The sequence below is a fragment of the Vulpes lagopus genome, chromosome 18 (assembly GCF_018345385.1).
Source record: "Vulpes lagopus strain Blue_001 chromosome 18, ASM1834538v1, whole genome shotgun sequence".
Lineage (NCBI taxonomy): Eukaryota > Metazoa > Chordata > Mammalia > Carnivora > Canidae > Vulpes > Vulpes lagopus.
The window spans coordinates 4,242,268-4,269,079 of NC_054841.1; the positions used below are offsets into that span (position 1 = coordinate 4,242,268).

At 42.7% G+C, this 26,812-nt stretch overlaps 1 protein-coding gene across 10 annotated transcripts; it reads right to left on the minus strand.

Annotated features, from left to right (window-relative positions):
- Positions 1-821: 821 nt before the first annotated feature.
- On the minus strand, positions 822-26,428 carry STX16 (syntaxin 16). Of its 10 annotated transcripts, none has more exons than XM_041732534.1 (10): positions 26,096-26,428; positions 18,127-18,138; positions 11,348-11,463; positions 11,117-11,224; positions 10,588-10,728; positions 9,488-9,653; positions 8,335-8,426; positions 7,631-7,774; positions 6,258-6,338; positions 822-3,876 (listed from the first exon to the last, which is right to left on the minus strand). In XM_041732534.1, exons 4-10 carry the CDS (start codon positions 11,207-11,209, stop codon positions 3,772-3,774), a joined length of 822 nt encoding a protein of 273 aa, XP_041588468.1. In that variant the 5' UTR covers positions 11,210-11,224; positions 11,348-11,463; positions 18,127-18,138; positions 26,096-26,428; the 3' UTR covers positions 822-3,771. The 10 variants fall into 10 exon arrangements, with proteins under 10 accessions (XP_041588468.1, XP_041588465.1, XP_041588461.1 ...); XM_041732531.1 differs by lacking the exon at positions 11,348-11,463 and adding an exon at positions 18,290-18,325; XM_041732527.1 differs by lacking the exon at positions 11,348-11,463 and adding an exon at positions 18,290-18,325 and having other exon boundaries at positions 26,045-26,428.
- Positions 26,429-26,812: the final 384 nt, after the last annotated feature.

Sequence of the window (26,812 nt, forward strand, 5' to 3'; positions counted from 1 at the left end):
AACGTCTATCCTTTGAGAGGTGGGTTTGATGCTTGGACAGAGCCAGCGGCTTTTTAACAAGTTAAGGAGATAGAATTTCTGGCCAAAAACCAAGGTGAGAGCACAACCAGAGAAGGTTGCTCCCTTTATGTGGTTCATCAACAGGCGCTGGAGGTAATTAATTGCTCTAAGCAACAGGAGCATCTCAGGACGAAATGCCTGGCTTGCCAAGGTGACTCCTGGGAAAAGCCCGCTCCCATGTAGTAGACTCTGGTGTTTAACTACACAAAGACAGACCTCATCACGCCTGGATGATGTGAAAGGTAACGCTTGGGTGACAAAGACGCACCCCGGCCTTTGAGGAGGAGCCGAGACACAGGGACAGTCAAGGGGAAACAGTCCTGGCTCTGACTTCAGCTGGCCAAGACCATCCCCGAGGTTTTCAGTGTAATAGAACAGGGAACATCCAAAGTCACTTAGAAATTCAAGTCTCCTGGAGCCTGGCTATGACTTCTCAGCAAGGCACACAGACTAAATTTTATTGGAAGATCTCCAAATGTTTCTTGGTATGTATATGAAGCATACATTTTCATAAGAAAAATAATTGTCTGCCGTTTAGGCAGTTTCCCTTTTGTATACTGGATAGCAGACAGATTGGTCCCTCTGCGAGCATCCATTAGGCAGATGGATGGACTTTCAGACACTGAGGCAAGGCCTCAGACACAAAACAAATAGTCATGGGCCCAAACGATCACAGAATGGACCAGGCCCTCCCGTAACACAGATGCATTTGAAGAAAACACGAGCCCCATCGTTAAAATTAATACTAGGATTGCAGGATGTTCTTTAATCCGCATGATTGCTTTATTGTACAAAAAGTTTCCAGTAACAGTAAATTAGTTTTAAAAAAGGACAAAAAAAAAAAGTCATTTTGGATAGAAGCGCTTCACTAATTGCTTTATTTAAGCACACAAGAAAAAAAGTCTTATCTGACCAATTAGGTTGGAAGGGTTTTATTACCTTTAAGAAGCCATTAGCTAGGATAAAACACTGAAAGCACTTGTGTCAAAACAAATAAATAATGCTCTCTCAATTAGCAGAGAAAGCGGTAAATCCGTTAAATTAGAGACATACACTGCTTCACGCCCATGGCAAAGCCAGCACCCCCACCCCCAAATTAATACAAGAGACAGTAGATTTCAGTTACGACCTAGGGAAAGATCAGGAGCTTTGGAGACCTGACAGTAAACATTTACTTCTCTCGTCCCCAGTCCCATCCGAGGAGCCACCCCAGGACACCGAAGGGAGCAGGTGCTCGGTGGCTGAGCCCAGAGCTGCCCAGAAGGAGCTCTCCCTGCTGGCCCTCTTCTCTGGTTGCATCCCAGGAGAGGGGAGGGACCCCCCCCACCCCACCCCCACCCCGGAGCCCAACAGAGAGGGATGGCTTGGCCTTCCCAGACAATGGCTGTCGGCAGGAAAAGGAGCCCCCACCGCCTTCAGCCGGGAAGGATGACCCCAAGGGTACTAGGACTCCATTACCAATTTTCTCTTACTTCCTCCAAGGCTGTTGATCTTTCCCTAAGTAAAGGCTCAAAAGAAAAATACAGTGTTTCGCACAGGCTCTGGGGCTGCTTCCCGCCTTGGGACAAGGGAATGGCAGCAGACAGCTGGGGCTTTCGCTGGCACTGCACTGGCTTCACACCATTCGAGGTTCTTAAAACCACTCCTATTTAGATCTATTATTTTACCCAGATGGGTTGGGGGGTGCAAAAACCAACCCCTATCACCCCCTATCAACTGAAAATAAATATAAATAAACGGTGAAAAAAAAATTTTTTTTTTGGTAATCCTTTCTTAAAAGGTCACCTTCCTTCAAGGGAAGACTGAGCATCTTAAAAGCTTTACCAATAATCCAGCACCACCACTGCAGACTGTCAGGGAGGGAAGACCCCTGATCCTCAGGCCCCGTTCCTCGGAGCGCTGGTCTCGGGGATCGCCTCGACTCTGCCACTGGATTAGAATCTGCTGTGAGCAGACAATGCCTAGAGCTATTCTCAAGATCTGTAGAAGCCCCACATTTCAGGGGTGATCAGGGAGGTGGTGGATTTGTTTTCCTGACCTTTCTCCCTAATAAATAATTGTTTGTCAGGGAATACCATGCGATTTCCCGAAATGCCAGGGACACCCTTAGATCATTCCACAGCCACATCAGTAATGAGAAATCAGTGGGGGCCTGAAGTCGCAAACAACTTGGAAAAGGGAAGGCTGGAGCGTGGGTTTGGGTATTAAGACCATGATCTGTTTGGATGACTTGAACCTCTGGACTTGAGTTGAAGTTTCTGGAAACAACTTCAAAGTCAATTCTAAAGAGACATTTTATGTGATTGATCCAAATAAAACATAGCACATTTAATGAGGTCATGCTCTTCTTAAACGTTTTTAGGAGAGGCAAACAACAATGGAAACGCCATCAAAAATTATACAAAGGCCATTAAAAAGATACCGTTATCTCAAGACCAAATAGAACATGAACAACTTCAGCTTTCAGAGTTACCATCACCTTACACATTATTCTACAGTTCCAGGAATATATTCGAGCACCATATTGATAATAGGTAAGTAAACGGCAAAGGCCTACTTTGGCGATCTGATTCATGCTCACGCAAATGAGGGATTTCCTAATCAAGATTTTCAGAATCTGCAGGAACATGCCTACTTTTGGGGCATGTTAAGTAGCAGTGGAAGAGCTGATAAATCATACCACTGGTGGAATATTTTACTTTGAAATGGAGTGATGTTTGGTTAATAATTTGAGATCCACTAATCCTAAATGGGGTGACCCATTTAGAATGGCCTCTGTGTAAATTCACAGTTCATTAAATGGTGTCTGGTTTGAACAGGCCATTATGTGGTTAGTATATAAGTAATGGATTGAGCAAGGACGGCTGGGGACGAGTACAGGGACACACTGGCTGATTCTGGTGACTTTCATGACACTGCCAATCTTCCATTTTCATGTTTTCATGTGAGGTTGGTTCAAATCACCAACTTTTAAATTTAGGTGGTTTTGTGAGTAACCCCTTTTGGTTTACAGTAGAAAACGCAGGGCACAAATCCTAGATGAGGAATAGTCCATTTACAATTAATTTAAACTTATGAAGCTGTTTTAACTGGCCCATCTAAATGTGTTAATTAACATCAATGATGGTTTCTTATTTTTCACACTTTGTTACTCTGATCATTAACAGTGATGGAAAAGCTAAATTAAGTTAATGGGGAACGGATTATAAATTCTTAAAGGACTTCTCAGTTTGTTTTCAACTGGAAAATATAGAGAGAAAGATGAAGAGGCATTTTTGCCTCTACTCATAAATTTTTGGTACCAAATTTTTTAAAAACCACATGGTTTTTAAAAAAATGTTTCCAAAAATTATTTTAACATGCTGCTCAGACATGACGGCTAAAAAAATAGCATATGCACATACAGTATCGACCAGCTTGTGGCGTGCCTGTAAACATTCAACTCATTTTCTCTTTCTAAAAAAAATATATATTATAACCGATGACAGAGCTCAATCTCTATTCTGCAGCAGTAGCAAAGGTCCTTAAATTCTTGACCATGAAGGAAAACCAGAAGCCCGTTCCCTCTGCTTGAGCACGACTGTAAGGAGTCCAGGCCAGTGCTCGCTGCCCCCGCGCGGTCCGCGGCCCGCGCCTCTGCTGTGCCCGCAGGGCGGCTGAGCCCCTCGCGCCGGGAGTCCACGCAGGCAGCACACGCAGCCCCACGGACGCCTAGTGAGACTTCACGCCGATGAGGACAACAATGAGGACAACGATGAGGACAAATAATATTAAAATCACAAGCATCTTCCGATTCTTCTTTTGATACTGCTCTGCCTACAAAGAGAGGGGGGAAAAGGCCGTCATTTTCCCAAAAATCCAGAATCAAGCCTCGCTTGTTTCCAGTTCTGGGCTTGCAGTCTGTCTGTGTCACTGGCATCTCTGCTACGGGCTACGTCACATCATTATAATCCCTTCTACCAATTCAAGCAAATTTAATCAACACAGCGGACGACTTCCATGACCCTGGAGCCACCTATTTACCCCAGATGCACTAATGCAAGGGGGGGAGGGTGCTGGAATCCACTCTTAAGACAAAGGCTGGCAGGAGGAGTCCAAGGATTGGCCACGTGGCCCCGCTTCTCCTACTTCCACTGACTGGGAGGAAGCCTTCTTTCAACGAAAGCCTCCCGTCTCTGGACACAGTTCTTTGGATGAACGCACACCTCCTTCATGGTGACGTCAAAATACTGGCTAAGGTTACCCCAACCAGCGCGTGTAGAACTGGTGGGCCCGCGGGGGGCTGTGTTCTGCCTCCCCTGATTTTGGAAATAAGAACACACTCCTCCCTTTGAAATAGCAATGGGAAGTGTGTGCCCCATGGTTCTCAAGTGCAGAAAGAACCGCCCTGAGATAATCTCTCGCTGTGTTTCTGCTTCCAGCGCTCAGCATCCTTGCAGTCCTCCCCTGCCAACTTCAGCCTGGATGCCCCGGGCTGGGGTAAACCCTCAGTTACACCATGCCTCTTGTGCACAAATGCAAAAATGCCCCGCCTGGGTTCCTGGGAACTGACCAGAAAAAAGGAGTGTGGACAAGGAGGAGGTTCTGCGGGTGTCGCTAACCATACCTAGGGACAGCATGCCCTGTCCTTCCCCAGGCGGGGCCCTTTCCCAGGGAAGGACATGAAGGAGACAGCTGGATGGAAACGTCTGCTAAGAAAATCCAATCTTTTCTGCTTTACTTCCATGTTTCCCCACCAACCTCCTGACTGGTAGTTCTGTTACCTAAGAACTACACTCACTGGGAGCCACTCATCAGCCAGGAGGAAACATCAGGATGGACAGGTTAACCTGTCTGGAGAATCTGGCCTGCGTGAAGCCACTCCCCAGGCTCAATCTTCCTTCGATGAGGTGACTGCCAAGGAAACGGCCAGCCATGCCACTGACAGCAATGTGACTTGAGAGATAAGAAGGAGCATGCTTACTTTTCTAATAAGGAACCCAGAACACCAGGGAAACCAATACTAAATGATATACTTTAAAGCCTCTCAAAATGATTTATAAAGTAGAACCTAAAACAAAATTTTTAGTTCCCACTAGATTTGTACACTCCTGCGGAGAAAGCTTTGCCCTTTATCTGTGCTTTATTACAAAACATGTCTCACTAGTTTTTATTTAAGAAACTTCAAAACCAATGCATAATTCAACAGCATATCAGAAACTGGATATTATAGAGTGGAAAACTCAAGTTAGTTATAACTGTTTTCATACACAAGGCTCAGCAGCAAAATGAATCTAAATGCTTAAAAAGCCCTCTGCCTACCAGAGGCAGGCCTTTTCTTTCCATCGTGCGTTAGAGTCTTATTCCCACCCTGCTGCGGCAGTGAGCACACGGAAGAGAAAGCGAAGGGTTTCTGGTCAGACCTCGGTAGGTCTCACTTTCTGTAAACCTGACACCATTCTCAGACGGGGCCGCCGCTGCCTCAGAGGGCAACCAGCTTCAGAAAAGCGACAGAGCAGTACATTAGTGGACTGGAAAAATGCTCATTATATGGCTACAAATATCACAGGGTCTCAAAGATACAAGAAAATGGACAGAATTTATTTTATTTGTGAAGTATTAGCATTCCTTTAAAAAAAAACATGCACCCAATTATATACGAGATCCACTCGGCAGCATGTGTATGTTTCTCATCACTGATGACAAGATTTCTAAGATGCTTCCCGTTTATTTTTAACAAATATCATGAAAGATATTCCGGAAATAGCTACCTTATTAGCAAAGAGTAAGAGAGCTACTCTCACTTCAACAAACTATTCTCTTCTCAAGGTAGCACACAGATATACTGCAGTAATTAAAAGGGAAAATGAGATTTTTATCTGCTCCAGAATGATCCTCCACCAGCAATTCATCAGAAAGGTGTCACAGCAAGAGACCTGAGTCAGCAGCAACAAGCACACAGAACGTTCAACACACACCTAGCAGGTGCCCATTCCCTTGATTCCCTAAAGCAAGATGATTCAAAGAATCAAAGACTTGCCAAAAGAAAGAAATGCCCAAATCTTTTATAATCTATCGTCACAGAAAGGAGTTCTCGACAACTTCAAATCGAAGTGCGAGGTGTACCTCGAACCACTCCCCATAGTACAATGGCCAACAACCCACGTGACCAGCTCTGACTAAAATGACCCCGGACACCTGGACACGTACGACATTACCTTGTGAAGCTGTTTCAAGCCATCTTCAGTTTTGATACAGGACTGCTCAACATTATAGTCAATTCTATCAAGGACTGTACCCTGGGTGATAAATGAGTTACAGACGATCAACAACTGCAACTGGAAACGTGGAATTTCAAAACTGAGATATGCAAATTGCAGACATCATTATCCACAGGATTATCTGTTTTACTTAACTCCTGCTGTAAAGGTACACACGGAAAGCTCTGGAATCCATCATCAAGCAATATTAGGCACTCAATGGCAGAGCGCTGTGTTAGTCACAATAAAGTATAACTCATGAGAAAGAAATACTGACAAATTGAGGTTTCTTTTTTGGATTTAGCCACTCTAAGATATGCCACATTCAGACTTACTGGGGCTTTAAAAAAATATACGGTTCAGTGGAAATAGGCTCTGAGAGGCGAAAGGCTGGCTTCTGTGCCCATTTGCCGCTTAAATACTTGGATTCAAGTAAGCAGAGAGAGCTGGTTAAGCTAGACCCGGTTATGATTAGGCCTGGAAATAGACTATCCTGTCTATAAACGTCAACACGGGTTTCCATGGGTCAGAGCAAAGACGGTGAGCTCCAATCCACCATGTAAAATTACACGTTTGCCTCAAGGAGAATTTTGTTTTTAATTGTTTAATCTGTCGGTTCAAACAGAGAGAAGGGAACACCAGGCTATGTGGAAGAACAGGGCTCTTAATGGAACACACTGTATCAGAAGAGATAGCAAGAGCAGTTCCTTGGGAACCGTGGGAGTAATTACTGTAACTAGATCTTCCATGGCCTCAACACTCCATTGTGCAGCTGGTTGCAGGGGGATCAGGACCCAAATCCCTGCTGGCAAGATAATAAAATACCCTAATCAGATTGTAACAGTGAACAAACAATTTAATTCTACTTGAAAGCTAGTGGTTCCAGTTGCCCTTACACAATAACCTGCCAAAATTAGCAGGGAAACCTTATCTATTGCCAGAATCATTGCTGAGTGGAGGCAGAACCCACCAGACCCCTGAAGTAGGGTGGTCCCATGAGCATCCTTGGTGTATGGGCAAAGAATCTGAGATCTTCTACTGATACCTATTTTTTACTTAAAAAATAAAAGGTTATCAATAGTTTTATAGGGAATGACATTAGTATATGTGTATAATTTGCATATACAGATCTCTGTGCGGAGAAAATATACACATATTTGTGTGTACATGTACAAGCAAAAGTGTGAGCACGCACAACACACATACATACATATGTGGAGGGGCAGGAGGGTCAAATTTTGTTTCCTGACAGGAATACGGAATGAAAAGTTTCAAGAAGGACCAGATGTCATGGCAGGAAAACTCAACGATGAGGAAGGTAAACCACGTACCTGCTCCACAATCATTGCTCCTAAGTCCCTAAATATTTCATTCAGGTCAGAAATGGATTGCACGATCTGGCGAATTTCCCGCTCCCTCTCCTCCACCATCAGAGTGTTCTGCTCCACCAGCACTAACTGGTCATCTGTAAAACCCTAGCAAAACAAAAAGTACAGGATTTGTGTGTCAGATTCTCTTCTCCCACCTCCAGAAAGGTATGGTGTACCGCTGTAGGTATCATTTAAAGAATGAATTCTGAAAATACTTCTATAAAGCACATAAACACAACACATAAGCACTTATTTTTCCCTAGCGGGAAAGATCCAAATTCCTAAAACAAGCAGGACCTAAAGCACTAGTGGCCAAAGCAGGGGACATGAAGAGAACCCATGTCTGCAGCTACACAAGGGCTGAGTAGCAAAACCACCAGGGATAGCCTTGCGCTTCTCTGGGTTCCTCCCAATGAGGGGTGTGCAGACTGCTTTCCCGAAGGTTCTGGAAGGCAGATTACAAGGCCTCCTTGTAGCCTATAGAAAGGAAGAAACAGTATGGCCCCCATGACTGTTCTTCCACCTGCTGCAAAAACTACTTGATGGATGTACAAGTCAAGCAGTGCTGACCCATTTGCATTGCACAGAAGTTACAGGTCTATGAAGAGAAGGAACAGAACGGAGCGCAAATGTACAGCAGTCAACCTTGCAGCCCCTTCACGTACCCGATCATAAAGAGTATTATCGTCTCCATCATCCATTAGTGGTACTGATGTATCAAAAAAATGCTGGGATCTTTCCTCTCGATTCTTCATGCCTATCATAGATAGGAATTCACTTTACTCGAATATGTAAACCATCCTGGGTACTGTTCCACCATTAAAAAGGGGAAATCTAGAGTAAAACTCAACAGTCAAAATGGAGATATTCTTAGCTTTACAGGAAGCCTATCTCCAACAGAGGTGGGGGGAAGAGTAAAGGATTATAAACATATAACAATATGCAAGCATTGGGGGTTATTCCAGACAAAATCACATTATAAATGTGTACTATTCACTTGATGCCGAGTGAGTGACAAAATGACACTTAAAACAATCTGAGAATCTCTAAGACAGGCAGAAATATTTAATCTAACTGCTGCTACAAAACATTTTTTTAAATCAATATTTCTTTCTGGAAGCATCTCTAGTAACAATTCCAAATGACCCTAATCGAATTTTAGAAGTAATAAAATTAAAATACAAATATGCCAGAGTGAGGGGCAATTATTATTAAATTTTTTTTGGAGTGTGTGGGGATATTATTGATTACAATGGCAATAAAGGAAAACCCAATTTATGAGGTAATTCGAATAAAGATGTGGCCAGAACCGGACTTTTCAGGGCCTCCGAAGAAAAGGTACGCTGAAATCACTAGTGCCAAAGCAGCAAGTGGCTCAACTACTCCCAAAAAGGTTTTCAGGCATTCAAATACTTCAGTTGTTATGCAAATATGAAGCTTTCATGTGATTACAACTTATTTTACTTATTTGTTAGCAGCTTCCCCCAACCCAACATCTGGAAAGCTCCAGGTTTTATAAATGTGCTAGAATGATTTTCAAATTCTTGAAGCTCGACACAGAGTACGTTGTGCTTTGTTGTGTGTGAACTATTGCAACCCCGGTCCTCAGCCTCCGTCCATGGGGGCGGGGCGGGGCCAGCTGCCAGTTGCCAGTTGCCATGGAAGGTGTGAATGTGCTCAAGGGGTTAAGGATGAGGGTACAGGAAGAAACGGAGAACTAGCAGCAAAAAGGAAGGATGAAAACAGAAAGTGGCCCATGATCCTGGTGCTGAAACTTTCATGACTCAAAATCCCTGAAATCAGCCTGGTGACACTCACGTTTGAGGTAGCCCGACTGTGCGCGCCGGAAGCTGGTGGACAGCTCCTGCAGAGCTTGCGCCAGGGAGGCCACCACGTTGCGAAGGAGCCGCTCCTCCTGCTCCGAGCAGGCCCTGCGGGCCCGGCTGGGCAGAGCCTGCACCGCACGCTGGCACCTGTGAAAGAGCTGGGAGAGGAAGCACACGGCTCCCAGCGAGCCGTGAAGGGAGACCCTGAGTGCTAGTGTGTCTGCACTCACGAGTCTGAGAGACATCAAACGCTCTGTTCACACAGATGAGCCTCGAGAAAGGTGACCAGATCAAAGTGATCTGAGGCCTCATTTATATGCACAGAAAGACTGATAAGGATGTGAACAAACGCTGTGTGCTTGTGCGCTGTGTGCTGGGGCACTCCATCACATTCTCAGGCTCCATCACCACGTGTTGCTCTATTATTGCAACCTTCTCATTTAATCCCTATCACTACCCTGGGGCAGGTATTAATATTATTGTTCCCATTTTATAGACAAGAACACCAGAGTCACAGGGCTTAAATGAGAACCACGGTGTTGTTACCCTGCTAAGAGCTGGAATTCAAACATTGCAACACCCAGGGCTTTCCTACAGCACATCACCCCTTCACCGATGACCAGCATCAGGAGACGAAGACAAATAAAAAATGTACACACTAAAGTTTACATGCTAGTCATATAATTTAAAATTACTCAAATTTAACATTTTACAAGGAATTTTTCTAAGGTACTGAGTTTCTCGAGGATACTAATATACTCAAGCCTAGGGCAACAGCTCCCAATCTTTTCCAATGAGGACCATTTTTTAAGATGAATCATTTTTAAGCACTAGTGTACAATAGAAGTTAGTCCGTTCACGGTGGTAACTATCAACAGCTGAGAAAACAGTCTCCATTCCTCTAAGACCATGCTGATACCTGGGGGAGCTCAGGTCCTCCTGTCCCTTTGTGAACTTCAGGTTGGGAAGTGCAGCTCTGGGAAATGGGCGTGTGATCTGTTTTACAGTCTATACCTCGTGATGCCTTTTGAGGGGGTCATAAGAAGGTTGGGAAATGCCCCTTCCAACCTGGGGACCCATTTTCATCCTCACCTGAGTAATCTCTTGGGTGGTTATTTCAATGGCGTGCTCCTGCTCACTGCTGTCATCCAGGGTGGGTCTGTTTAAATGCTGGTCATGAAGGCTGGCTAATTCCTTCATCTTCAGTTTAATTCGGCCAACATCGTACTGTATCTAAACAAATGAAATCACCAGGACTCCTCTGACGCCTGCCAGGCATCTGTCTACCTCCTAGACAATTAAGCTACACTCAAGTACAGAGTTCAGGCTTCAGTCAACTTGTAGGGTAGCTGATGTGTGAGCAACTTTCAAGTCCGGTACCACGCCTCATTATACAGTTCCAGTTTCTCTCTATAATCCAGGTAGTTACTACTAACGCCAAGGTCACTAACATAACATCCCCTTTCTTTCTTGTGGTGGGTGAACTAAATAAACCTAAAGCAAAATATTTCTAGGGACATGTATTCAAGGGTAGCCAAATCAGTTTTTATGGCAGATATCTTAACAAATGTTGGCGTCATAATTACTTAAAGAAATAAAGTATGAAACTAATTCAACTTACTTCATCCACTCCATCCACCCATTTAGGAGGTGACCGTTTTGTCACACCAATTGCTGCTTCTGGATCTAAGCTAATGCCTGATACCAGAGCCATACGGTCATCAGCAAGCTACAGAGAAATAAAGGGACATTAAAAAAATTATTCATATTCCATTTTCATATGCATACTCTTACACCCTCTTAAATCTCGCTCCCTAAGAAGACAAAGAAATGGAGGAGTAAGTGCACTTGCCTGATCATAAGCTTGCTCTGATACTGCTAGGATTTGGGACTGTTTTCCTATCTTTTCATGCACCAGTTCTTAATTTTCTTGGACATACTTGTGAACATGAATTTGACTTGATCTGGCTATAGAAATGTAATAAAAAAAATCAACAAAAGATCCTTAACAGAAAGACCTCTTAGTACTAGTACTACATTTGACAGGATGGCATGAACCTCAACAATTAATGCGATCAGATACAAGTTTAAAAAAAAAAATACTGGGCTACAAATGGAACTCACACAAAATGTTCAATAGGAGCAAGGTTCACTTACACACATTTAGCTTATTTTGGAAATGGGGCTGATCCAGTTATCTTGGTCACAAGATCATTAACCGTGTGTTAAAATGTGTGAAAGAACTGCCTAAAACGATTAGCAAATTACCCACCATTTGGCAAAAGCAATCCTGAAAAACCTCAATGCAATCCTGACTGTCGCTTCCTTTCTTCGGCTCAATGTCCACCGGCAACGTTCTCACTTACTTTGCAATGATACCGAGAGCTCTCGTTGATTTTCCCTGTATAAGACACTGCCTTAGAAAGTCCTGAAGATGGGGAGGGAGATCGTGGGTCTGGCTTGGTTAAGCTGTTCTCTTGCCTGGAGGCAGTGAACAGGTTGAAAGAATCTTGAGGTGCCCTCCGGAGCTCAGAATTTATAATTGCCAGTTTCCAAAGATCCAAATCATGATAAAAAAAATAATGGAAAACAGTATATAAAAGTCTTGTACAGGTAATACTTTGTAAATTTTCTAAATCATAGTGTAAAAATGGATAAAGAATTTATATTGCTTTTCTCCCCCCCCCCTTGCATTTATCTAAATTTATTTTTTCATTCATTCAGCAAAAACACGTTTGCTTTTCTAATTAAGGAACAAGACAAAATTTAAAAATCCACAGATAAAGGGAAAAAAATAGAACATAGGGAAAAAAATAGAACATAAAGAAAAAATCTACATTAAAAGAATTCTTCAAGTAATAAGCCCTAAATCCTCAACAGTTTACAGCAAGATTCCTACAAGCAAACTGGCATCTTGCATCTGTGCCCCCCCCAAGGCCCCCACCCCCTCGCCCAGTTCTGCCCCCATGGGCTTAGGGCATTCTGTGTGTTCATGGATCACCCCACGTGCAATGACCACACTGAAGGGACCAGAATCCTCAATAACTACTCCCAGAGCGTCTGTGAGTCGTGATTAAGTCACCAGCATTCCGCCGCCGCGTGGACCCTGCAGGACCACAGTGTCATTTCAGGTCGTAAACAAATGGTGTGTCATCCAACCTGCACGATCTGGGGCTCTGAGTCCATGAAGGGGTAATTCTCAACCACGGCCACCCTGTTTGTTTTCAAGAGTTCACTAATAGGGATCTTTGATTCTTTTTATTGTTTTAATCCTCATAGAAACTAAGTGAGCTAGGAACTATTATTTCAATCTATAAATGAGGAAATTGAAACTCAGAAAAGTTAAGTAGCTTGCCCAAGGTCACAAAGCTATTATGTGACAGATTAAAACCGGGTCGGCTGACTCCAGAAGCCCCATCTACTCCACAAGCTGCCCATCACTTTGTCAGGCCTGTGAAATATAACTGCAATTTGCTAAGAAAACAAATCAGGACAACAAGTCTTCAGAACGAAACACCACCAGGAAGCACAGTCCTCAGACCCTCTCCGCACCAGCAGTTCCAAGGACTACAGGTCAGGCTCCCAGTAAGCGCATGTGCATCAACAAAAAGCACCTTCCCTCGCTGACCATCCACGGGTGTGGCGGTGAGATTCAGACCTCATCCTACACAGAGCAGGGACAGACAGTGAGAAGCAGGGCCACTTATTCCTCCAAAGTCACCAAAAGATATGCAACTCTGTGCAAGGCACAGTGACCAAAACAGGAGAGACAAACCAAAAAAGCCAATCCCACCATCTGCCAGCTGCACAGCAGGTGCTGGACACAGAGCTGTGGGCCCTACTGGAGCAGAACTTAAACCTCAACCTCCAGCTGTTTATACCAAGCAAAACCCAAAATTGCTAAGGTACCTCTTCATGGGTCACGGTACTTCCAACGACGCCAGCTTATTATTGAATCTGCTACATTGTATTATTCTATCATTTTCAATAGAGTAATAATTTGTTTTGTTTACGGCTTTTAAATTCACAATCTCATTTTGTACCGTTTTTACTGTTTATACAAATACATTAAACTAAAAATGATATAGAGGTGATATTTACCTAAATTTATCTAGATAGTAATTAGTATCAATTTATCTGAAACAAATGAGAAATGTCAATCACACATGAAAAGTCACTTGAAGCAGATTCACCTTTTTAAGTAGTACTGAATTTTACATAAGAGTTGTGCTCCCCCCCAAAATGCATGTAAATTAAAACTGGGGCAAACACTCTCTTTAAATGTTCTAAGGAAGCCTGTTGATGAACAGACCCCTACCCGAAGGGGACAGATGGCAGCACACGAAGCTGGCCCTAGCAACCCCGTACACTGTATCAGGGTTTTGCCAATAAGATAAGATTTTTTGGGACTGCCAACTTGAAGTATAGGAAAAGTTGTCCCCTTTTTAATACAGTGTATAGCCACAGCTCATCAGGAAAAAGAAATTCAGCAGTACTCAAATGAAACGTGTCATTTATTTTACCAGTATGAATTTAAAATTAAAACAAAACAAAACAAAACAAAACACCATTTTGAGAAGGTAAACATAATTGAAGATAAATGTCAATTATTTGAAATAGGAATATGAACATTAAAAATACGTATTTTAAGTTGAAAATAATCACTCTTTCAGTTTCTAAAACCTCACTTCACATTTACAAACATGTTTTCCTATTTTTTAAAGACCCAGGACACATCATTTTTCAAACTACCATTCTAGTCAATACAGGCTTTAAAAAAAAGAAAAAGCCAAATTTTTAACTCTCTTTACTTCTCCTTGCTGAATTTCGGCTTATCCCCTCTCCGAATATAGGATACTGGTGTCTTTAAAGCTTTTCTCAAATGAACTTCTGCTTCTGCAGTAAAAAAATCTTTCCATATTTTTTAAATTAAAAAAAGCATTAACAGAAATTGTACGTATGAAAAGTAAGAATTTCAGAATTCTTGTCTCTGATTTGTGGCTGTGTCCTCCTAGAGCTACAGGGGTGTGCGACCCTAACCTTGATTCACTAGCGCAGGGAAATTGCAACCGAAGACCGACACAGCACACCCAAAGGCTTCTTGCTAGTCTCACTGAAGTTATCTTTTGCCCTTGGTCCACTTTAGATGTTGACATTTGTCCCTTTAAAGAGCACCAGACAGTATGGACAAGTTGTTGATCTATGGAAGGAACGTGCACACTTACATACCCTTATAAATCTGGCTGCTCCAAATATAGAGCCCTTCTACTCTTAGAAAACCCTGCCTTTACGAGAAGGCTGATTTAGTGTCCTGTAAGATTAAGGACATGGCAAAGCCTCTGTTGAGATTAGCATAGTCAGACACACTCCCTGCCACCCCAACCCCACATCTAAAAAAAATAATCTAAGTTCAACCATAATGCATTGGTAACAAGAAACAATATTGACAATTCTGGACTGTTTGTGGCAATAACAAACAGAAGTCCAGAAAGGATGCTGAAAATCATAGCCTGGCCACTCACGCTTCCAAGTGAGACTCTAGGAGCGCGTATGATGAAGTCAGGCCATGGGCATAACTCATGGGGCTCGGACGGCTCGAGGACTCTGCTAATAGACAATTAGGCTTACAAAATCTGTTTTTTGAAGGAGTAAATAAGCACATGGATAAAAGATAATCAAGAGATGTCAGCACTACATCGTGCTTTTAAAAATCTGTGATAGTTTTTAAAATAGTGATTACTTTTTCTGGTTATGAAACAATAAATGTTCAAAATAGATACTTTTTTAAATGTACAAAAAATTGAGAAATAAAAAAATCAGAGAATCATATCATCCAGACAGATATAAATGTTGCTATTGCACTGATTTTCCTTTTTTCTCAGTTATTACACACACCCTTAAAAAAAATCCGTAGGGGCAATGATGGGCTGTGCTGTCGGTACTGCCCTTCCCTTCAACAAGTCTTCAGAGGGGATTGTCCTCTGAACATATTGTGCAAATATGGACACTGAGCAGCGCCCCCTCGCCGCCCACAGCTCCCCAGCAATAGAGACTTTCTGAGCAAAAAACCAGCGGGCCCAGCCTATGGCCTGTTTCCCCACTGTATCACTTCACCCTGCCCAGGCTATGTGGTTTGAGAGCTTGACATTTACTTCTTGTAATTTTTTATTATGTCCTATTATGAATTTAAAAAACCCAACAGCTTGGGAGATGACTTTGTTATAGGAAAGGAAGCAGATTAGAGCAGGAGCAAAGGCAAGGGGCAGATTCTTCTCTGGATAAGAGAGTAAATGGTGAGTGAGCTTCCTCCTTAGGGACACCTCACTTGGTACTTCTGGAAAACAAAGAGTAGTATCCCCAGGGTGCAGATTTTCAAGTTGATTTGAGTAGAATGATGATCTAACGTGGACACACTGCAGGATGCTACCAGATGGCTTTACTCTGGGAGACCCAAGGGATGCAGTCAGGAAAGTCTGCTCAGGTCTCAACTACAAAGAGGTGGGCTTCCATCTAACTCATGCCCAGAGCTGGAGGGTCACTCTCAGTGTCCCCAGAGGGCACTGATTTGAAGCCCCACTGCAGCTCTGGTGAAGCAAGGCTCTGGATACCATTCCCAAACATTCCCAGCTCCTAACTCAGCACCTGGGAACTTAATAATGATAAATATACAATTATTAGCTGAGTCAACACACAATAAACAAATGGAATAAAGTAAATAAAATACATTATCATGTACAGTTCTAGCAGCTATACTTCAAGATATAATGGCTCTGGATAAAGGACATGAAGGGCCAAGCGAAGTGCTCAAGAGGATGAGGTGGCCATGTGTACCCAAAACAGTGACTGGACTTTGAGTCCAGTGACTTTGGACTTTGAGCTTTGAATTCCAACAGCATGTGAGTTGTGTGTGGCAAACTGGCTTTCCATGTAGGGTCTCTAGTGACAGAATGTAGGGACCCCCTTTAAACACTCAGAAGCTAAGAAGAAGAAAATCAGAAGGGCCTGCTGATTCCTACAGTGGGTGCTCAATTTGTGAAGAAGTAGGAAAGACTGGAAATGGGCTCCAAGGACAGAGCCCTAAGTAACATAGCTAGATGTGCTCCTCATCACACACTTCTTTTTTGGGGGCCACAAGCCCTGCATCTCCCAACTGTTCAGGAAGAGATAATACCTATTCTATAAGACCCACATACATCCCATCTGCTGTGCTCCAGAGATGCTTCACTTCACTATGTGCTGCAGTGGTTTCTTCTCCCTCCAGGGCCCAAGGGCCCAGGCTCAGGCTGGGTGCTGGCAGGGAGCCCATGGTACCTGGCTCAATGAGCTACCCATTTAAGAGTAGCTGTTTTTAAATCCTACTTGTTTTTTTAATAACAAAAGTAATACACACACATGTTTGAAAAATAGATATCTAACCTAAGAAAAGGGCAAGTAATAGACAGGAAGTTTCCCCTCCATCCCACACCATTCCTGGAAGATGTCCACTGTTAATTGTTTATTGTATCTCTTCAGAAATCTTCTAAGTACATACAAGCATCAGTGTGAGTTCTTCTTCTCAAAATCAAAAACAGAAAGAGTGGGAATCACACGTGCACACTATCTGGCACCAGGCTCCTTGGCACTTAGTGATGGGTCTGGGAGCTGAGTCTGCTGAAGCCCACAGGGACAGGCCATGTTCTGTAAGAAGGACGGACAATCGAGACGCTACCTCATTTATTTAACTAGTTCCCGATGAAGGATATTCAAGTTGGTCCCTGTCTATTGCTATTATCAAGTAGTTAAAAAAGATTTTAGAGCTTACAGGTAGATCTTAATCTAGTTAGGAGCCTCACTGGTTTTGAAGACAGTCACCCTAATCCCACACCTCACTGGTTACACTTCTAAATTAAAACATAGCCAAAAATCATCCCCCACCATCACTCTTATTAAAAAGCCTACCCTCTGGAAAAATATTTTTACCCCTTCACGGCTGAAATAGGTAATGGAGACATGAAACGGACAGCCGCAATTCAGTCTCCTTTTTCCTCAACCCTTTCATTAGTGCTCCTAGCATAAAGTGCTATGAGTATGCACCCTCTCCATCTTCTCGGTGAACTGTTAGTAAGTCAGGAAAAGGCCAAAAGTGTTCTGCGGGAAGGGCGCAGAAAGTGGACCCCACAATGCCAAGTTCCGTCAGCATGCACAGTGGGTCACTGGCTGCACCCCAAACCCAGGGGCCGTGAAGCCTCCTTGGCAGGTCCAGGGGGTCTGAGCCCTCCTTCCTTTAGGCTCTCCCTAGACATCGTGTCCTTTTGCACTCCACATGAGTTGCACACATAATCCAAAAAACAATCTGGCTTTTTGGAAGTTCAAGAAAAGGCTCAACCATTACTGTTGCCAAGGTTGAGACCCTTTCCTAAGAGCAGTAAATAATAATAGTTCCTTAAACCCTTCTCTAAACCACCAATTTACCTGGTGTGAAAGCATATTAAATAAATCCTGAGGATTAAACTGTTAAACACAACAATTATAAGTAATCAAAATAAATGCTAAAATACATTTAAGCTCTGTTAGCATTTTGTATATGACCAAAGACTTCAGAAAAAACAGACATAATTTTATTAACATACAAAAATATTCAAAACACAATACCTCATCCAGCTCCTGAAGAGAGATGTTGTTCCCATCAGTCCCATCCAGTTAGGGATAGCAAAGAGAAGAGAAGGATGGGACAGACAGATAAGGTATGGTCAGTTGAGAAAATATTTTGATCTTAAACAACTCTGAAGTTGACTAAAAATAAAGATCTACTAACCAAAGCATTTAAAAAATCTCCCCCTTTTGATTGTTCCTTTAAAAAAAAAAAAAAGCTACATCAATATACATTTACTTTTTTTATTTACTGTGATTGTTATTTCGGTGAATGAGATAGGAAACAAACAATAAACAATTGTAAAAATACAGCAAAGCAAATAAAATACACTAGCTTTAGTTTCACTAAAATATAATGCTAATCTGTTTCATAAATATAAAATATCACACACAATATTCTAAATTTCCCTTAGGAAGATAAAAATAAGGGAGCAAAGCTAAAATGCTGTTTTACTATGTCAAATAAGTGTATATTTTAGCATGCAAATCAACCCTGCAAATGCAGCAAAATTAGAAAATGAACAACCCACAAGAATCGTCTATGGCTGTATTCAGATAATATTTGAGTGACCACACATGTAAGGTCTCCACAAATTCAATCCCGCAGACACGGCTTTATCCGTGGTAATAAGCAAGCCGAGAAACCATTCTTCCCCGGAGAGAGACACAGGTGGTAAAAGAAAAGAAAAACTCTTCCCATTTGCTTGCCATGTATTATTATTAGTCTAGAAAGCACATAGTTATTTATAAAGCTATTAGAAAAGCCAGTAAACAAAACAAAACAAAAAGATTAGGAGATTTTTTTTTAAGGGGGGTAGGAAGGAAGAAGCACCGGCAACCAGAGGATTAAGTTTCAATTTAAAACTAAAGGTTCTTTTTCAAATCAACATGGAACTCTATCCTCTGAACAGATATTTACTAATGATAGATAATCTAAACAATTAGGTCTTTTTTTCTCTTCTACAGTATTGATCAGTGAAATAATTAGTGGTAAATTTCAATAATAAACCGTGTGGGTTTTTTAATGCTTAGCAGCACATTTAGAAAATTAAAAAACGTAACTTCCTTATTTAAAAATTAATAGTGCAAATGAAACTGGTCTATCAGGGCCAAAATATTATTAAACAATGACAGTAATAAAAAGTGTCATCGAGCAATATTCCTCCATGTAAAAATTCAATTAGCTGATACTATAGAAAGCTGAAAGTCCTCTTCATTCCTTCCACAATTTGCTGAGAGCAAAGAGAATTTTATTTATATACACACCCTGCCCTAATAGTAGTACTAGAAGATTTTAATAGAGTAGATAGTGTCAAATGGAAATCTGATTTAATTACCTTTTACTTTAAAAAGAAAAAAAGAAAATGTTTTTATTTTTTAAAAGCTTAACATTTTTCATCAAGAAAGCACTAAAATATTTTTGTTAATAAAACAAGGCACAGGACAAAACCCCTAACTCCGGTATCTGCCTATCCATCTGCCTGTTGTGCAGCAGCTCCTGGGCATCTAATCTTTGAACAAAGTATTACTGCAAACCACGGTGAAGATCTCTGCTACACAGGAGCCTGTCCTCCTAGATTATTAACCAAGCACACACCCTGATCTTTTGGTTTCTACAATTATTAGTTGATAAGAGGTGGTATCAGAATCACGGGCTAGATAAAGCTCCTTCTGTTGCAAATAAGAAAACTAAGCTTCAGAATGTATATATCCGTTTCCCTAAAGTCCCAGGGCTTAATGGCTGAGATGAGGACAGACCCAGGTGTTCAGGCCTCCTTCCACCATCTCTAATGTATTAACAATTCTGGGAACTACTAGCCATAGGCACCTACTACCATACCACATTGGGAATTAAATTCAGGTCATCTTTTCAAAGAGCTCCCCCCACCCCATTTTGCTACTTAAAAATAGAAGGCCTTTAAAACTCCCCCAGCCACCAAATTACCAGAAAATTCCGTCAAGACCTAAATTAAAACATTTAGAATTACCATCAGGAAAAACCAAAATACAGCCAAATGAAAACACCTTACTATACATCATCACCTTCTAAATCTTTATAACGTCTAAATCTAGGTTTCTGACCTGCCCATGGCATATAATCAAGCAAATATTGAAAACTCCAAGCAGCATGTGGAATTTATAGTCTCAAGAACTTTCTACATAAAACTGAAAAGTAAGTGGAAACCCATCTGTGTTTACTCAGGAAGTCTGGGAAAGTTAAGCAAACGGAGTTGGAAGCACAGGTCTATGCTATAGTGCTATTTACTTTATTTCCGTGACTGCCCAAATCAAAGTTTGCTTCACTTTTATCCAACAAAGTACCCTTATTCTCAAGTAAGCCTCACTGCTCAAAGGGAATCTTTAGAGGCAGGAAAGCAAATGGATCTAAAGAGAAATATACAATGATTTCATACTTGGATTCTAAAGACAGAGAATGAATTTTCCAGCAGACTCAGTATGGACTAGAACCTTCAATACGCTGGTAAAAACAGACTCTGTATAGTTGCAAACTGACATATAGAAGATGCTAACCTCGTGTAAGAAGGAAAAAAAACCCAACCCACACACACATCAAGATTTAAACAATGGGTCCTTCCATTTTGCAGGACCTGTACCACCAGTTCTGGAAAGGAAGTCAACACTACTGTGGCCCAGTGGGTTAGCACAGGGCTCTGGGGCCAGGGCCGCCAGGCAGGTGACACTGGGCAAGCTCCCTGACTCCTGCAAACCTTAGTTCCCTCATCTGCATCACGAGGAAACAACAGCACCTATGTGAGGATGAAATGAGGCTGCACGTGGAAAGGGCCCCTGCACCCACGGCTCAGTGCCAGGCACATGGTGCGCACTCAGTAAAACTTGGCTAATACTACAGTCCTGACTGAAGAAGGACTTCGGGTTTCTTACCACCTTAGTTAATCCTTAGTATCTTTTTTCCCCCCTAAAACACACCATGTTTTATTAAAAATAATGTGCTAGTTTGAAACTAATCTAAGACCAATTAACTCTAGCTTCCATTTATAGACTATGCATTATTTTAAAGCAGAGGATAGATCAAGCGGTAAACACTAAACAAGTCGCCCCAATCCCTCTATTAGATCCATTCCAGATCAAAGGCAATCACACGTCCAACAGCACCTCATCAGATCCGAACAGCAACTCAACTACTTTTTATTCATGTCAGACTCTACACATTTTTGGGGATGATTATTTTACTTTGTAAATTCATTTCGGTTTCTTAAAGCCAAGCTGCCTATAACTGCTTGAATGAGGTGGTGTCTTAAAACCTGCACTTGGCTGAAACAATGTCAAAGTTATTTCTGCAAAGTACTGAAGCTGCTTCCCAGGATTTCTGCGTGACACTGGGCTATCGGGCACAGCGATGTTGTTGACCATTTCTCCTTTTCAAATTAAAGCTGGGGCTGTGTGCCTGGGTCAGGAGAAATAGTGCATTGGAAGAGAAATCACCTAACTCAAACTCCTCAACTTAAAAATAAGGCAAAAGATGTCAGGATTAAAAACCATGCCTACAGACACGTTATGGGTCAGCCGCAGAGCAGGACATACCCCTCCCTAAATTCCCAGACTTTGAGTCCAGTGCTCTTAATTTCACACCTGCCCTGAGGTACAACGGTGATGGAGGAATCCAACACCGAGGCCCAAACACAATGAATGAGAAATGCCAACCACTGCATATTGTTCCACATCTTAAAAAAAAAAAAAATCAAACCCCAGTCTAACAATTAGTTTTACTAGTATCAATACAAGCAAAACCACAATTAAGTAGAATTTTGCTCAGCTCTGGGTGCTCAACTTGAAAAAGCAGACAGAAACACTAGATTTCATTCACAGGCAAGAAACTTAACCAGGCTGTCTGAGCCGGGGACTGCTGAGCCAGAGAAAGCTGTCGGCAACGCGAAGGCTGCAGGGTTATCATGCAGAAGAAGGAAGAGGCTTCCCGTGTCAGAGACCCTGAGGGCCTGAACGAGAGGTAGGACCACAGGATACAAGGTACAGGGTTGGGGATTCATTCGGGCGAATCCTTTTTTTGGTAGCACAAGAGGTGGGGTGAATGGCTGCTGGAATTTCCTATAGGCATCACAGAACGTGGTCAAGGACGGGAGGCAGAGGGGTTATCACAGAGGGGATGTTGGGTCAAGGACCTTTTAGGTCTCTGCTGGCCCTCCGGACTTAGCTTGTTTTGTCACTGTACATCCTCCTTCAATTCCTGCTTAGCTGTGACATATTTGCCTGAATGCTGCCCAAATCTGTTTTAGTATGCATATATATAGGTACACACAATAAGGCCACCATCACCACCACCCAACTTGTTTTTTTCCTTCAAACTAGGATGCAAAAAAAAAAAAAAAAAAAGAAAGAAAGAAAGAAAAAAAAGGCATGTTTAAGTTTCTTGAATGATAGGGCTTTAGGTGTACTTTGAGGGGTGTGAGGTACATACATGTATCAACTTTACAGTCAATTTCCACAGCCTTTTCCTTAAATAAGTTTGTGAAAATTCAGATTTAAAACTTGAAAACAAAACAAAACAAAACAAAACCTCCACAGCCTCCCCCCCGCCAAACTATCAGTTCAATGTGATTTAATTTGGGTTGTGTGTGAAGTAACAAGCACACTGAAATGAACTTCTGCAGCTTTTTTTTTTTCTAATGAGGAATTAGAAATTTCAGGTTATGATTTTTTAAATCAAGTTAAACTCTAGAATTTGGTTGCTTCCTTTTTAATTACCTAAGTTTTAGATATTTACAAATTGTTTCCCCTTGTTTTATTCATGCCTTTAATGACCTGTATCTTTTTAAAGTTTTTACTTAAAAATTTTCAAACATACAGAAAAGTATGTAAAATGGTATAATGTCTCTCCACATGTTTCTCAGCCGACTTAACAATCAGTAACACTTTGCCTTACTGGTTTCATTTATGGAGGGTTGAGTATATACAAAAGTGGCATTTTAACATTTGACTACTAAACATTTCAGTAGGTATCTCTAATAAAATTAACAAATTTAATTATCATTAGTTTAATTAATAATTTCTTAGTACCACGTAAAACCTAGTTCATGTTCAAATTTAATAGCTAGGATTTTGTTTGACTTGCTAGATGGTTTTGAAATTTGCAATTCAGAAATGAAGTATTAACATTGCTATGAGCTAGACATGCAGTGAAAAACACTGCATAAGTTATTTGATAGAGTTTTTAAAAACTATGTTAGATGTGGCTTTCCCCAAAAAATGTTTATAGCACTTTCCCAACTTCCAGAAAAGTCCAAAGAATTATACCCTCCACTTAGTTAACGTCTTGCCATGTTTGATTTTGTGTTGTGTGTGCAGAATAGTTTCTGTTGAATCAACTGTAAGCAAACTGAAGATTGCCAGTTTGAATACTTTGCCCCTAAATGCTTCAGAAAAATCTGACATGCCATGTGTTTTTTTTTAATGCAAACAATTAAAAATATGAATGTGTGCTTTCTTTTTAAATTCTAACTCAAGCAAACCATTTTTGTTTAATTGCAAATTCTATTTTTTTGGATTCTCTGAACTGACTACAAGGATGTTTTCCATGATCTGATTGCTTACAATCTGAGAAAGATTTCAAATAGACTAATCTAAGCATGTAACATTTTAAATGGTAAAGCATATAAAAAATATTTTTTAATGTTCTTAGATATGTATATTTAGTCTGATTCAGAAATCTGTTTTCAAGAAATTGTCTGAGTTTGCTATACATGTCTGTACCTTTTGTTAATATTATCTATTTTTTTCCAAATTATATTCTCCAGGTATCCATATTTAATTAGCCTTAGCTTAACACATGTATTTTTTTAATTGCCTAACTTAGAAAACCATTTAAAAAATTGGTTTGACTTAGAAATGGACTTCTAAACAGCTGCCCGGCTTAGACACCAGGTTTCCAAACTGTCTGACTTAATGATTAATAATAATAATAATAAAAGTCTCATGTTACCCAACGGTTCAGGGTGTTTTGAACCTTATATGATTAAAAATTTAAAAGCAAACAACGTTTTTCAATAAAGTAAAACCGGTACCTTAGAAACATCAACGCGAGTTTTAGTCCTGTGGGGGTTTTTTCCCCCCCATCAGGTAGCATAAAATCAAGTCATGTAAGGCATATGCAATTTTGACATCTTATTTGATAAAACTAAAGTTCCATCGAGGAGTTTTATTCATTCCGTTTCTACTCTCTAATTCTTGGCTTATTTCAGAACATTCTTTCCAAAATCAGCATTGAAATTAGCCCGTGTCCACTTACACTTATTTCAGTATAGTACCATTTCTTTCAGTTAAATGCAGAAAAAAACCTTCAAATTCTCAAGTAAATAAAAATCTAAACACACTCCGTCCATGTTTTCTATGCTTTTTGGACCTGACTTTACACGATTTTATTCCTGAAACTGTTCACACGGCTTAAATGAGCTTTTCTATAGGAGCAATATGGCCAAAGACATTTTCCACTTGTGATTTACAAAAAGGAAAAACTGTCTTTGCGGATGCTCTGCCAATAATCAAGACCCATGACATGGTTTTTCTGAAGCATTTAGCAAAGTCCTAAAGGAAAAAAATGAAAAGGCAATATGGTTCCTAAGAGGTGAAATAAGTGTGAGATCCCCATAGCTGTCTATTTCAAGTATAATCCCTGAGAATCTGGTTTGGGGTGACTTTATTTCCCTCATCCTCCAAGCCTGTCTCTGTTCAAACCTAGCCAGTCTACAGCAAGGAGCTCCCACCCACCCCCAACTACAAACTAGTTTCATAACTTCACTTTTCAATTTAAGGTATTCCCAAGCTCATCATCTTCTTGCATAAACCATGCCTACCCGTCCCCTCATTTATCAGAGCAAGAAACTGAAGCTCAGTAAAGGAAAGGAGACCTCATCAAAAAACAAACAAAACCACCTCAGTCATCTTCCCAGGCCTTCCCTAGAACAGATTCTACCGCTGGACTAAAGAAAGGTTCAGGTTAATTAAATTAAAAAAAAAAAAAACAACCACATGTGCTATTTTGAAGGTTAATTTTCACATACACACCACGTTTTTTTCTTTTCTTTTTTTTTTTAAAGTTCGAATGGAGGGAAAAAGCTTAATTTCCTGTGTGGGAAATGGAAAACGAAGAACCTAGCACCTTACAGGTCTCACAAACACGAGCCCCCAGGAAAAAAAAAAAAAAAAAAAAAAACCAGAGAGGCAATTATTCAGAGGGAACGCGGCCACACCGAGGAGGGCGGCGAGGCCATTAAAAGAAAACGGGTGGGAAAGGCTTAAAAAAAAAAAAAAAAAAGGCAAACAACAACACCAACCAAAAAAAAAAAAAAAGGGCAGCAAAAAAACCCACAACAAAACACAACACACACACACACACACAAAGCCTCCTCCTTTTGGGGGTGGAGGGGGGTTGGGAGGGTGTCTTTCATTTGCAAGGAAGGATCCGGGCTCTGTGATCCTGCAACCCCAGCTCTCAGGACCAAAGTGAGGCCCAGCGTGGGGGTGGGGGGAGGGGGGGCTGCAACGGAAAGAAACAAAAAGGCTCCAGAAGGGCCCCCATTTCCCCCACCCCCCACCCCCAATCTTCGTGTTAAAACATATGCAAATGGGAGGCGGCCAGTCGTGCGGCGACGGGCCCGGGCTCGGGCTCGGGCCCCGGCCCGGGCGGGGGTGGGGGTGGGGGTGGGGTGGGGAGGTGGGGGCGGGGGAGGGCGCGGAAGTGCGGAGCGCGGGCCTCCCGCTGGCGGCTCCCCGTCCAGGGTTATGGGCGCCCCCGGACCCTGCGTTTCCGGTGCCTCTGAGGCTGCTCACTCTTCTTTCCTTCCACAGAGAGACAGACAGACAGACAGACAGGCAGCCCGCAGTGCACACGGGCGTGCGTCGGGGGGGCCGCCGGGAGACTCACCGCAGCAATGCTACGTGAATGCAGAGGGCTGGAGGTGGTGTGACTACTCACTTGCTCGGCTAACAGCTGCCGGGTTTGGATGGAATTATTCCGCAACAACAAGAAAGCGTCGGTTAAACGCCTGGTGGCCATGCCTCACCCTTTGTGACCCCCCGCTCAGGGGCCCCCCGCCCACTTAGCGTCCTGGTTTGTTCACTTTCTCGCCGGCGGCCCGGCCGGGGCGGCCCACCCTGCACAGAGGCCGCGCGGGACGAGGCCTCGGGGCCCCGCGGCGCCGCGTTGCGCCTCGCCGAGGCGCGGAGACCCCTCCCCAAATAACCTCCTCGGCTTGCCGATTGTCTGACTCCCCCTCCTCACGGCCGGCCTTCGATCTCCAAGCGCCGGGATCCCCCCAATCCCGGCCTCGCTGGCCCGCGTCCCGGAGACCCCACCCCAATCCGGCCTCGGATCTACAAGCGTCGGGCTCGCCAATCCGGCCGGGCACGGGGAGGCCCTGAAGCCCCCTACCCCGCGGGCTCGGGGACCCCCGGGGCCCGCGGCCCCTGCCCCGCGGCCGGCCTCGGACTCAGTTTCCCCGCCAGAGGCCCGGCCTGCGCCTCCTGGTCCTGGGCACGAGCCGGGGCGGGCCTGGGCCCTGGACTCCAGGGCGCCCGGCCCCCCCCGCCCCTCGCCTGGGCCTCGTGCGGGCCTGCTCAGGCCCGGGCCCGGCCGCCTGACCCCTTCCCCTCCGGGGCGGCCCGCTCCTCCACTGCCACCGCGGCCTGCGGC

Excerpts from the sequence above, each read along its gene's own strand:
- STX16 (XM_041732527.1), bottom strand. The coding sequence starts at position 26,176 with ATGGCCACCAGGCGTTTAACCGACGCTTTCTTGTTGTTGCGGAATAAT. Across the intron at positions 10,729-11,116 it reads GGGTGGATGGAGTGGATGAA|ATACAGTACGATGTTGGCCG; the intron begins GTAAGTTGAATT and ends TCATTTGTTTAG. Across the intron at positions 3,877-6,257 it reads GCTTGAAACAGCTTCACAAG|GCAGAGCAGTATCAAAAGAA; the intron begins GTAATGTCGTAC and ends CTCTCTTTGTAG.